Source organism: Schistocerca americana, chromosome 5 (genome assembly GCF_021461395.2).
Source record: "Schistocerca americana isolate TAMUIC-IGC-003095 chromosome 5, iqSchAmer2.1, whole genome shotgun sequence".
Lineage (NCBI taxonomy): Eukaryota > Metazoa > Arthropoda > Insecta > Orthoptera > Acrididae > Schistocerca > Schistocerca americana.
In genome coordinates, this window is record NC_060123.1 from 200,626,828 (window position 1) to 200,640,686 (window position 13,859).

At 46.4% G+C, this 13,859-nt stretch overlaps 1 protein-coding gene across 1 annotated transcript in view; it reads right to left on the reverse strand.

Moving 5' to 3' along the window:
• Positions 1-1,864: 1,864 nt before the first annotated feature.
• The window catches only part of LOC124616262 (basic proline-rich protein-like), a 94,600-nt gene continuing 82,605 nt past the window's right edge, over positions 1,865-13,859 (reverse strand). The window contains exon 4 of the mRNA XM_047144566.1: positions 1,865-2,625. Within this exon, the coding sequence (XP_047000522.1) occupies positions 1,865-2,625 (761 nt within the window). The remainder of the gene's footprint in view (positions 2,626-13,859) is intronic.

Here is a 13,859-nt window from a genome sequence, read left to right on the forward strand (position 1 = left end):
GACCGTGGATCCTTATAGCAAAATAAATATTCAGGAAATTTCCTGAAATTTGTCAGTGAAGTTTGGGTTCTTCCTGCATATGCTCATCTTTCCTAGACGTTTTCTATCTTTTTTTATTTTAAGTAGACCTCTGCATCGAATATATGTTTTTTTCTTGCGCCCACGGATGTTAGGCCCGTTTTATGAGTTTCTCAATGATGTAACTGTTGCCTCTGTTCATGGGTGTTGCGCTCATGGAGAATACCTAGTTGCATGAAGTTGGGATTTTCCACAGACGCATCCTAGGAGGAAAAGGCTCACTAAGGACTTCTAATGTAGCCACGAAACACAAGTGCGGGTAATAAAAATTTCACTTGAAAAAGACGGCAAACTATTAGTTGGAGCCACAAGTTAATAAGATGAGTCTCAGTCATTAAAACTTTCCGTAACACGTTTCGGAGGACTATAGCACAATCAGCAGATATGGATTTACTCTCAGTACACTTTAAGTGACATATCCGTGTCACGAAGCAGGTTTAATCATCCGGCAGGCGTAGTGAAAAGTGACAAGTTACAACAGCTTGTAGTTTCAGTTGTTGTTCATAACTGTCAAAATCAAGTTTCACCTAAATCGATGGACACTTACACGAGAAACATCCACACCAAGCACAGATAAAGTTCAATGATTAAAGGTTTTAACCTTCAGTAATATAATTTTTTCTGTCTCGATCGCAAAGTCAATTAACAGATGTCCGGTTTCAACGCCTTAAGCACCATAATCGGACGTAAAATGCTTGGCTAGGAACAAAATGTCAATGTAAAGAGATTGTCTTAAGCAACAGACTATGACTGCTGCTGATTTGTAGCATGCAAAATAGTCTTTCATGTAACAAAAAGTAACCTTTTCCTTTATAACTGGTTTCGATATCTATGCTCTTTATCTGTGATAAACTAGTAATAACGAAATTTGAAAACCAGTACACACGATAGCTACAGTCAAAAGCTGTAAAACATAATAAAACTATATGATAAAGGGAAATGGGCCGTAGTGTAGGGTCTTCATCGGCATAGAGTATGCTCATGGTAATCCTACACTACCGGTCACTTCTCTTTATCAAATAGTTTTAAAATGTTTTAAGACTTTTGACGCTAGCTATCACTGTTACAAGATTTTTGATTTTCTTTGGTTGTTAGTTTAACAAGGCAGCACGTAGATAATGATGACCGTACAGATCTAAACCGGTCACAATGTAAAAGATAATTTTTTGTTGTCTGAAAGACTGCTTTAAATGCTACAAATCAGCAGTCATAGCATTGACATGCTATTCCGAGCCAAGCATTTTATATCCGATGATGGTGCTTGAGGCACTGAAACCGGACATATGTTAATAAAGACACATTGGGATCGAGACAGAAAAAAATATGTTATTTACAGCATTTCGGTCATGAATTACTCTCAGGTATTTGACGAGGTGGCGTCGTGCAACTGGAAGGGATATTTCGGTGAGGAGACGTGTCATCTTCAGACGGTCCTAATACTGTATTCTGCTGGAGACGCGTAGAGGAAGCACTATCGAGTGCGTGAAGGGGGAGAGGGGTGGGGAAGAGGAGGAGGGGGAAGGGAGGGGGGTGCATAGGGCTACACCTAGCGGAAGGCAGGATCATGATCAACTGAAGATGGCAACATGTCAGCTTGCCGAAATATCTTGGCGCTTGGACGTCGCAGCCCAGCTGAATACCCGAAAATATTTCAGAACTTCATATGAAAGGAAATCCTGAGGATCGCTATATTTCAAGATTCTTGCGTACCAGTAAAGTGTTATGTATCAGAGTCGTTGGAAATTACTAATAAAATTAATTGTCCTTTACGCTGTTGCTGTTGTCACTATTGAGGGACCATCCCTATGGGGCAGAGTAGAGTCGGTTCGAAGAGCTGAACAAGAAGACAGGAAGAGAGAGCTTCGACGGGCGAGCAGGGCAGCACGGTACCTTCTAGCGCCTTGTTTCGGGCCAGAAGCGCGAGCAGGACGTCCGGTCCGGGTGGCGGCACGGCGACGGGCGCCATATCGGGAGGCGGTGGGTGCAGCGCCGGAGGCGGGCCCGGGGGCAGCGGCGGCAGCGCCAGGCCCGGGGGCGGCGGCGGCGGAGGCGGCGTCGGGGGCGGCACGCCCGGCGCGCGCGCCACGGGCACGGCCACGGGCACGGCCGGCGGGTGGTGGTGCTGGTGCGGGTGCTGGTGGTGGTGGTGCAGGTGATGGTGGTGATGGTGGTGCAGCGGCGGCGGCGGCTGCGGAGGCGGCGGCTGCGGCGGCTGCTGCTGCTGCTGCTGCAGGCCCACCGCCGCCGACATGGAGAGGTCGAGCAGGATGCCCGCCGGGGACAACGTGGCGGCGGCTGGCGGAGGCGGCGGCGGAGGCGGTGGAGGCGGCGGGCACTCACCGGCTGCGCATCGCGGCCGCACCGGCACGGCTGCGGACGGCGCTACTGGGGGCGGCCGCTCGTGGCGCGCTCCGGCCCGCGCTCCAATTTCCGTAAGTGCATCCGTGATTCGGGCGCGCGGACAATAAAAAGAGACCGGCCGGAGGACGGCTGCTCCTGCCGGCGCGCTGCCGGCTCGCACGCGCTCCGCTACGCTCCGCCACGACGCTACGCGACGCCGCGCGACGCTCTCTCCTCTCCTCTCCTCTCCTCTCCTCTCCTCTCCTCTCCTCTCCTCTCTCCGCTACCTTCCCCCCTCTCCCTCTCTCTCTCTCTTCTCTTTCCGCTCTCCCCCCTCCCTCACTCTCACTCTACCCTTCCCCTCCCTCCCCACCCCGCCCTCGCCACCCAGCCCTCTTCCGCCATTATTGACCATCAGTCTTGATTAGCAGCGAGATTGCGTCACGTGGTGTGTGACGTCACGGCGGCGCCTGCGCGCCGCTACTCGCAGCCCGCCAATCCCGACGCGGCGTCTCGGCGCCCGGCGTCGACGCGTTCGCTCCCGTCCCCAACGTTCACCGCCCTCCCTCCCCGCCCCCATTTCCACGTCTGCACGACAAAATTCTTTGTGTCCTTCACTGGTGACTACTTTTGTCTCTCTGTCTTAGAAACTACGTGAGCGTCCTCCAACGGACACTAGCTTAAGCCGAGGAAGAAGTTACTTTCGGCTTTTAGTGCTGTTTAAACTTGATATTTGTGTTTTGAGAGCGTCTTTCAGAGCAACTTTCCACAGGGTACGCTCCTAACAGCTGAGTCGTTCCGTCCAGTCGCTCTCTCCTTTCCATTCACTGCCGACAACACCAGAGTCAGTGTGTGTCTCAATGCAGCTCTGAACGAGTCGCTGGTTTCTCTCGGTATCTTTTTTCCCAAATGGAGACTGTACTTCTTTGTGGCTGTAAATTTCTTCATACACGACGATTTCTCATGTAATCTGACGCAAAAGATTAATTTAGCAGTCTAAAGCGCTGCAGTCATGGACTGTGCGGCTAGTCCCGGCGGAGGTTCGAGGCCTCCCTCGGGCATGGGTGTGTGTGTGTGTCCTTAGGATAATTTAGCTTAGGTAATGTGTAAGCTTAGGGACTGATGACCTTAGCAGTTAAGTCCCATAAGATATCACACACATTTGAACATTAATTTAGCGTTCAATATGTCAGACTACTTGCAGGAATGAATGAAAGGAAGGAGTATTAACGATTAACGTCCTGTCGATGACTAGGTAATTGGAGACGGAAAAAAAGGGAACGTAACATTTTACCTTTTCTTCTCTCCTTCTTCAGTGTCGACTTGTCTGTTTCTCTCTGAAAGTACGCAAGAATCGTCAAACTGTCACTTGCTTAAGCAGAAGAGTCATTACTTAGGGCTTTAGTGCTGTTCAAACTTCATATTTGTGTTCAAAGCACATTTCGCGTCTATGTTTCGTCAGTGTTCTCCAGAGCAACTTGTAACAGTGTGCGGTTCTAACAACCTAAGCGTTACTATTAATAGTTCTCTCTCCTTTTCACTCACTGCTAACACTATTCGATTTCAGTTCCAAATAACCCTTCATGTCTACATGAATACTCTCCGATTTACAAATAAGTGTTTGGCACAGGCTTACTAGAACTATTTTCGAGACTATTTGTCGTCCGTTTCACTCTCAAATAGCACGCTGGAAAAATGAACACATAAATCTCTCCGTGCTAGCTCTGATTTGGTGAAGAAAGTTGGTGTTTGTAATTTTGTAAAAATATCTCGCCGCAACAAAAAACGCTGTTGTAATAACTGTCATCCCTACTCGCCTATTGATCCCTGACCCTCTTTGAACTTTTTCGATGTCCACCGTGAGTGCCATCTGGTAATGACCGCATACTGCAGTAAACTTCCGGAAAAGGACAGACAGTTTTACAAGAGGACCGCATGAACTTCCCTTCACCGAGTTGACCCATACTGACAGGATGGGTAGAGCACGGCTAAGACTTCAACGTATGTAACAAGGAAGACGCAACTCTCAAGCGTTTTCGAGAAACTCGGGTATGAAAATTTTAGGCGTGCTGATCAACTCTCTAGGGTCGCCGATATTCGAGGAGTAGTAAGTGCTAAGTTTTATAAGCCACAGGTCTTCAGATCGAACACACCACCGATACCTTTTTCTCTATTTCGACATAATTCTAAGAGACAGATTTATTATGACTGTGCAAATCATCAATATTTAATGACTCTCCTCACTTTTATCTTGGAAAATTGAGATTTTTTCCCTAAAGGATATTGGAAACAAAAAAGGGATACGCGAGAACTTTCAAATTTTATTTATGTTATTGTTTCTCCATTGATGACAATGTAACATAAATAATATGAACCACTGCATGAATCAGGTTGACAATGGTCGTAAAATCACGAAAACCATAATTATTGAGATGTACGGTACACGCAATGAACGCCGAATTTTTCCATGTGCATGGTTTTTCCAATGTACCTATGACAAAACAAACTGGTTTACATTCAACACCGATTCTCGGTAGTCACAAAATTTCGCGGCGTACAGGGGTTATCAAGGTATACCGCAAAATACTGTTGTAGATACCTAGCAAAATACCGCAGTGACGGTAGCTGGATTCGATCCAGCGGTCTCTCACCTGCAAAACTAAGCGCTTAGTTGCTCGGATGCACAATTCGTATGTAAGGAAATTTTCAATACTATTTCCTCAAAAACGCAGGAGAGTTGAGTCTTCCTACTTACATGCACTGATCAGCCAGAACACTATGACCGGCACCACATCTGCAAACACGTCACCTATTCCCGTAAATTCCGGGGAAAAGGGCGATGAGCTCTAACACCAAGTTCCAACACATGCCAGATTTGTTCGATCAGGTTCAGGTCTGACACAATGAAGAACGGTCTGACAATGCGCCAACGTCCAGTTCCGATGGTCACGTGCCCGTTTCAGTCGTAGTTGCCGATTGCTACATTCGTGGATCATCGGCTGCGTAGGCCCATAATTAGCAGTGTCCAGTGCACTGCGTGTTCATACACACTTGCACTCTACCCAACATTAAAGTCTGACGTTAGTTCCGGCACATTTTGCCGCTTGTCCTGTTTTACTAGTCTATCCAGCCTGCGACGTCCGACATCTATAATGAGGGGTGGCCACCCAACCCCAAGACGTCTGCCCATGGTTTCACCTCGGTTTCGCCACGTGTTAAAGACACCCACTACAGCACTCCTAGAACACCCGACAAGTCGTCCAGTTTCCGGAATGATGTTGTCGAGCCTCAGCGCCATCACATTGTGCCCCGGGTCGAACTCAGATAGATCGCGCACCTTCCGCATTCTACACACGGATCACTCGCTCACTGATACTGCATGCGCCGTGCGTGCGTCTGACTAGCAGTCATTCCTTGCCAGGTGACGCTGCTATCTGCTGGACGGATTTATGTCGATAATAGGTCGGTGGTCATAATGCTCTGGCTGATAAGTGTATGTTGAAGTCTTAGTCGCGTCCTGCAGACTCTGTCACTATGAATCAAACCTGCGGGGGAAAGTTCGTATAGCCCCCTTGTTAGTGTTGACAGACTTTTCAGTGGATTTGTTGTATTTACTAAGTATTCTCCTTCCCTACAGTTTTTTTCGTAGCTGAAAACCCTTTGTATTTAATTAAATGGACAACTTTTTAATTTGAGTCATTTGTTGTGGAAACGAAATGTAACAAAATATTTGGGAATTACAATTAATACCATTAGCTGCTGACGGGCGTTGATATACATCAACAGGGACGGTTGAAAATGTGTGCCCCGACCGGGACTCGAACCCGGGATCTCCTGCTTACATGCCAGACGCTCTATCCGTCTGAGCCACCGAGGGCAAAGAGAATAGTGCGACTGCAGGGACTTATCCCTTGCACGCTCCCCGTGAGACCCACATTCTCAACTTATAGTCCACACACTAAATTCGTAGTGCCCCTGCCACTACACCCATTACTCGCGGCAGACAATCCACCGACTCACGTAAGAGTTCAGGCAATTTGTGTGCAACCGCACTGAAGGAGGTCATCGGTTAGCCTTAACGATATGAAGATGGCGTCTGTTCTTTCGGACATGTCTGAAAGAACAGATGCTATTGGTGACCGTACAGCTCTCTAGAATGAAATTACAATTAATTCAACTGTCCCCGTTGATGGATATTAACGCCCGTCAGCAGCTAATGGTGTTGATTTAATTGTAATTTCATTCTAGAGAGCTGCATGGTCACCAATGTCATCTGTTCATTTGGACATGTCCGAAGGAACAGATGCCATCTTCATATTCATAAATGTTTTGGGTCCTTCTGTGGAGGGCACCACACTTTCTGTTGTTCTGAATAAACTTTCACTTTTCACAATGCCAGAGCGGAAGTTGTCGACAGCGCCTGACGCACGCGAGTAGTTAACCATCCAAGTACTGGCCACGCCAGGGAAGCGGTGTATTCAAATAGGCAAGGCACTTGGCGACGTTAGATGATACTCAATTGATACGACGTATTTACATGATGCTGCGAGGACAGTCTAATATGTACTAATAGCAGTGGATGCCTGGCATTAAGTGGCGTTTCACATATGAAGCATCTAAACTACCCCTCGGTCAATGATATTACTAGGAACTGCGGAATACTACATACACCATAAACAGTACAAATCTGAGTGAAATCATATTTTATAATAACTAGGTGACAGGCGAAATACCCTCAGACTTCAAGAAGGATATAATAATTCCAATCCCAAACAAAGCAAGTGTTGACAGATGTGAAAATTACCGAACTATCAGTTTAATAAGTCACAGCTGCAAAATACTAACGCGAATTCTTTACAGACGAATGGAAAAACCGGTAGAAGCCGACCTCGGCGAAGATCAGTTTGGATTCCGCAGAAATGTTGGAACATGTGAGGCAATACTGACCTTCGAAAATAGATTAAGGAAAGGAAAAACCTACATTTATAGCATTTGTAGACTTAGAGAAAGCTTTTGACAATGTTGACTGGAATACTGTCTTTCAAATTCTAAAGTTGGCAGGGGTAAAATACAGGGAGCGAAAGGCTATTTACAATTTGTACAGAAACCAGATGGCAGTTATAAGAGTCGAGGGGCATGAAAGGGAAACAGCGGTTGGGAAGGGAGTGAGACAGGGTTGTAGCCTGTTCCCGATGTTATTCAATCTGTATATTGAGCAAGCAATAAAGGAAACAAAAGAAAAGTTCGGAGTAGGAATTAAAATCCATGGAGAAGAAATAAAAACGTTGAGGTTCGCCGATGGCATTGTAATGCTGTCAGAGACAGCAAGGGACTTGGAAGAGCTGTTGAACGGAATGGATGGTGTCTTGAAAGGAGGATATAAGATGAACATCAACAAAAGCAAAACGAGGATAATGGAATGTAGTCGAATTAAGTCGGGTGATACTGAGGGAATTACATTAGGAAATGAGACACTTATAGTAGTAAATGAGTTTTGCTATTTGGGGAGCAAAATAACTGATGATGGTCGAAGTAGAGAGGATATAAAATGTAGACTGGCAATGGCAAGGAAAGCGTTTCTGAAGAAGAGAAATTTGTTAACATCGAGTATAGATTTAAGTGTCAGGAAGACGTTTCTGAAAGTATTTTTATGGAATGTAGCCATGTATGGAAGTGAAACATGGACGATAAATAGTTAGGACAAGAAGAGAATAAAAGCTTTTGAAATGTGGTGCTACAGAAGAATGCTGAAGATTAGATGGGTAGATCACATAACTAATGACGAGGTATTGAATAGAATTGGGGAGAAGAGAAGTTTGTGGCACAACTTTACTAGAAGAAGGGACCGGTTGGTAGGACATGTTCTGAGGCATCAAGGGATCACAAATTTGGCATTGGAGGGCAGCGTGGAGGGTAAAAATCGTAGAGGGAGACCAAGAGATGAATACACTAAGCAGATTCAGAAGAATGTAGGTTGCAGTAAGTACTGGGAGGTGAAGAAGCTTGCACAGGATAGAGTAGCATGGAGAGCTGCATCAAACCAGTCTCAAGACTGAAGACAACAACAAAGGTGACACACGGCTCTTACTGAGTAGATTAAATGTTACTATTTATTTTGATTCATTACTGTTGGGTTGGCTGAAGGGCCAACACTGTGTTACTAGTGGGTGCCGAAATGCACGCGTTTAGCTCACACAGGCTGGCGTGAGGTGGGAAGGACTATACTGACGTGAGGTCTGGGACATGACAAGGAATTAGAATTCACAGAGCGGACGTAGCTAGTTCATACTTAACGTTAATCCATTAATGATGAACGTCGCTCTTGACGGTACATGATTCACAATAGTATCTGTTCAGAATACATTTTCATACATAGTAACTGAATATGGCGCCTTGCTAGGTCGTAGCAAATGACGTAGCTGAAGGCTGGGCTAAACTGTCGTCTCGGCAAATGAGAGCGTATGTAGTCAGTGAACCATCGCTAAGAAAGTCGGCTGTACAACTGGGGCGAGTGCTAGGGAGTCTCTCTAGACTAGACCTGCCGTGTGGCGGCGCTCGGTCTGCAATCACTGATAGTGGCGACACTCGGGTCCGACGTATACTAACGGACCGCGGCCGACTTAAAGGCCACCACCTAGCAAGTGTGGTGTCTGACGGTGACACCACAACTACTGCTCCGCTGTTAGCTGTATTCAAGTGGTCACTTTGGATTTGTCACTGTGCAGTTACGTCTGCGTAGTCATTTTCAGGTGATTGTACAGCATAACCCATCAAATGACTGCACTTAGGCTACAGTCGAACTATTCCTCTAGTCACGCAATGGTAAAAAACGTAGTGTATTTGTCGTAATTCACAAATAATGGTATGACACCGTTTATTGGAGAGCACTGATGTAACATACGACAGAGGAGTGGAAAAACTGCGCGATGTGTTTGCTATCACCATCGTAAGAATCATAAGCGTGGCACCAGAGGTATATAGTCATAGTCAGTAATCTTTCCTTCACTCTGCATGCGAATGTAGTAGAACGGAAAAACTCTAATACTTGTACGCGGTATCCTGCGTCGTCCACAGGGCAGTGGCTCGCGTGATATACATTGCCTCACAGAAGAAAAGTAATGCAACCAGAAGGAGAGAAGTAAACAAAATCAAACTTCGCGGATTGAGAAGGTATGTGATGTTACATCAGTGACTGCAGTATTGAGTCAAATTTACAAAGAATTTGGCACAATGAGCCTACCTGTTAGCGTGACACAGCACCCCCACTGGCCAGGATGCTTCTGCTGTTTCGGTTTGGAAGGGTGTTACAAAACCTTTCCTGAGATAAACAGGTACACAACTGTTGTAACTTGTCCTTGTATCCTGGATATTGGTAACTGGACGGAGTTTACATCCTAAACGTTCCCACAAATGTTCTACAGGGGACAGATACGGGGCCAGACAGATTTCTTTCTTTCCGTCTATGAAGATGCCGCTATGGTGTCATTGTACACTGAAGGGTAAAAGAAACTGGTATAGGTATGCGTATTCAGATACAGAGATATGTAAACAGGCAGAATAAAACGCTGCGATCTGCAACTCGCATTTAAGACAGCAAGTGTCTGGCGCAGTTGTTAGATCGGTTACTGCGGCTACAATGACAGATTATCAAGATTAACGTTTGTTTGGACGTGATATTATAGTCGGCACTCGAGCGATGGGATGTAGTACTTCCGCGGTAGCGACGAAGTGGGGATTCTCCCGTACGACCAATTCAAGAGTGTACCGTGAATATCAGGAATCCGGTAAAACATTAAATTCGGACATCGCTGGGGCCGGAAAAAGATCCTGAAAGAACGGGACCAGAGAGACAGAAGTGCAACCTTTTCGGAAACTGCTCCAGATTTCTGTGCTGGGCCATCAACAAGTGTCAGCAAGGGAACCATTCAACGAAACATCGTCGATATGGGATTTAGGAGCCGTAGGCCCACTCGTCTACCCTTGATGACTGCACAACACAAAGCTTTACGCCTCGCCTGGGGCTGTCAACTTTGACATTAGACTGTTGATGACTGGAAACATGTTGCCTTGTACGATGAGTCTCGTTTCAAATTGTATCGAGCGGATGGACTTGTACGGGTATGGAGACAACTTCATGAATCCATGGACCCTACATGTCAGCATCGGACTGTTCAAGCTGGTGGAAGCTCTGTAATGGTGTGGGGCATATGTAGTTGGAGTGATATGGGGCCCCCCTGATACTTTGACAGGTGACACGTACGTAAGCATCCAGTCTGATCACCTGCATCCATTCATGTCTATTGTTCATTCGGCCGGACTTGGGCAATTCCAGCAGGACAATGAGACAGCGCACACGTCGAGAATTGCTACAGATTGGCTCCAGGACCACTCTTCCGAGTTTAAACACTTCCGCTGGTCACCAAACTCCCCAGACATGAACGTTATTGAACATATCCCGGATGTCTTGCAACTTGCTATTCTCAAGAGATTTCCACGACTTCGTACTCTTACGAGTTTATGGACAGCCTTGCAGGATTCAATGTGTCACTTCCCTCCAGCACTCCTTCAGACATTATTCGAGTCCATGCCACGTCATGTTGCGGCGCTTCTGTGTGCTCGCTGGGGCCGTGCATGATATTAGGCAGATATATCACATTCTTTGGAGCTTCAGTGTATTATGACTTGTTTTTAAACCAGAAGATGGCCATTGCTGACCGAAGCCGGTAGTCTAAGGAGGAGGAGAAGGAGGAGGTTAGTGTTTAACGTCCCATCAACAACGAGGTCATTAGAGACGGAGCACAAGCTCGGGTTAGGGAAGGATGGGGAAGGAAATCGGCCGTGCCCTTTCAAAGGAACCATCCCGGCAGTTGCCTGAAGTGATATAGGCAAATCACGGAAAACCCAAATCAGGATGGCCGGACGCGGGATCAAACCGTCGTCCTTCCGAATGCGAGTCCAGTGTGCTAACCACTGTGCCACCTCGCTCGGTGTAGTCTAAGGACCTAACAATTTAGTAATCATGGACGAAAATAGAGAAATTTACTCTACATTTTCTGGATCACTGTTCTGTTTGCGACCGTGTCGCAACTAGTGGGACATGGGAATCGTGCTGGCCAAGAAAGTACCTCAAAATCGTCCAGACAATTAATAGAGTCTCGTGGCAAGTGCGGACGAGCATTGTCCTGTTGAAAAGTGACACCACGATACTGTCGTACGAGAGGGGACGCAGGATGTCCGTGATGCACCGCTGTGCAGTCTGAGCTCCCTCAGTCACTACCAGTCATACCAGATGGCTCTCCGCAACATGGCGCCACGAGGAACGCTTCTCCAAATCATTAGAAGAGTGGGAGCTCTCTCCAGGAAGCCCCCATACTCGCTGACGAGGATCATCCGAAATGATCCAGAACTGTGATTGACTGCTGAACACAATTCGACGTCATTCATAACCAGTCCACACTTACTAGCACGGTACCATTACAAAGGCAACCGGGGTGTTGACTGCAGCTTACTCATGGGACGGTAATTCAGTAGCCCGGCTGCTGGTGCCTGAGAAATAGTGCGGGATGACTCATTATGTTGCAGTGAGTCCATTATTTGTTTCCGGATGGTAGACGCAGATGTGAAGGGGTTACAGCGTATTTTGTGCACAATAAGGCGATCGTTCCTTGTGATGGTCAGACGTGGTCGAAGAAACCTCGACGAGATTATGTCTGCAGACACGTTCCTAATGCTGTACAACATCGGGTCACTATCACTTTCGAATGCCCCACGTATCTGGATGTTGCATGATCGACCGGAGACCCACAACGAGGCTCCTTTAGAACTCTTTCAGGGGCTAATAACGCTGTCTCACGCGTTTCCGGCACTTGGTGTTTATCACGGTGATACTCTACATCTGACGTTACTCAAGTCCCTTGCACATCCTACCAGACTTGTTAATAACACCAAACACGAACAACATTGATGTACTGTGATTCTATTTACTTGTCAAAGAGAACTGCAATACTAAAAATTTACGTACTCACCTGTGATGTGTACGTGTACGAAGTGAGACTGTATCCGACCTTGTCTTCTGGGTGCTTAACCTTTTTTGACAGGCAGAATTTCGAGCATTTGTGATGTTGACGATAATTACGTTAACCAGTTTACTGAGGCACTGAAATCATTAATCCTACATATAGTGAAGAACCTAGTGAGTTATGTTGCATTTGTGGAGAAGTAGGTAAATGCCGTGTGACTAGGGCCTCCGTCGGGTAGGCCGTTCGCAGGGTGCAAATCTTTCGATTTGACGCCACTACGGCGACTTAGGCGTCGATGGAGATGAAGTGATGATGATGATTTGGACAACACAACACCCAGTTCCTGTCCGGAGAAAATCTCCGACCCAGGCGGGAATCGAGCCCGAGCCCTTAGGATTGACATTAAGTCGCGCTGACCACTCAGCTACCGGTGGCGGACTGGAGAAGTAGGTAAAGACAAGGACTAAGGTACAGCGGTTTTTCGTGCTCTACTTGTAACCATGCCGCATGAACTAGAGAAACACCCGAAAACTTGGATACAAGTTTATCCAAGAAATTAACGTTCTAAAACTTGCTGAAACTTGAAAATGAATGTGATTACCGATTCCATGTTACTCTTTAAATACATTTCACGAATGTAATCTCCTAAAAGAAACTGTCAAATAATTTAACTGGGGATTAATTTGACTCATGTAAGTTTAAGCTTCCCTTCTCAAGCGCACACTTGCCCAACCACTACGGATAGTTACCCTGTGGGGTGAGGAATCGTATGTGTAGTCGCGTATTTGTAGTCCTTACGCCGGCCGTTGTGGCCGAGAGGCTCTAGGCGCTTCAGTCTGGAACCGCGCGACCGCTACAGTCGCAGGTTCGAATAAAGCCTCGGGCATGGATGTGTGTGATGTCCTTAGGTTAGTTAGGTTTAAGTAGTTTTAAGTTCTAGGGACAGATGTTAAGCCCCATAGTGCTCAGAGCCATTTGAAACATTATTTTGTGGTGTTTACGGTTAAACTTGGTTGCCCTGTTTCTTAAATGTAAATTAATTTAGTAGCAGAGAAACTACAGCAGACTTTTATACAGTTGGTTTAGGTTCGTCAAAAAATAATTTTTGTTTACGCACACTTTGTTCTTCCATTTTCCCATACACTTTAATGGCTCTGAGCACTATGCGACTTAACTTCTTAGGTCATCAGTCGCCTAGAACGTAGAACTAATTAAACCTAACCAATCTAAGGACATCACACACATCCATGCCCGAGGCATGCCCTGCGACCGTAGCGGTCGATCGGTTCCAGACTGTAGCGCCTAGAACCGCACGGCCACTCCGGCCGGCTACCCTTTAATATTAATCAACTGGACAGACTACAGAAGTTTATCATCAAATGTGTAATGAGATATTGACGAATTCTTTTTTACGCACGTTAA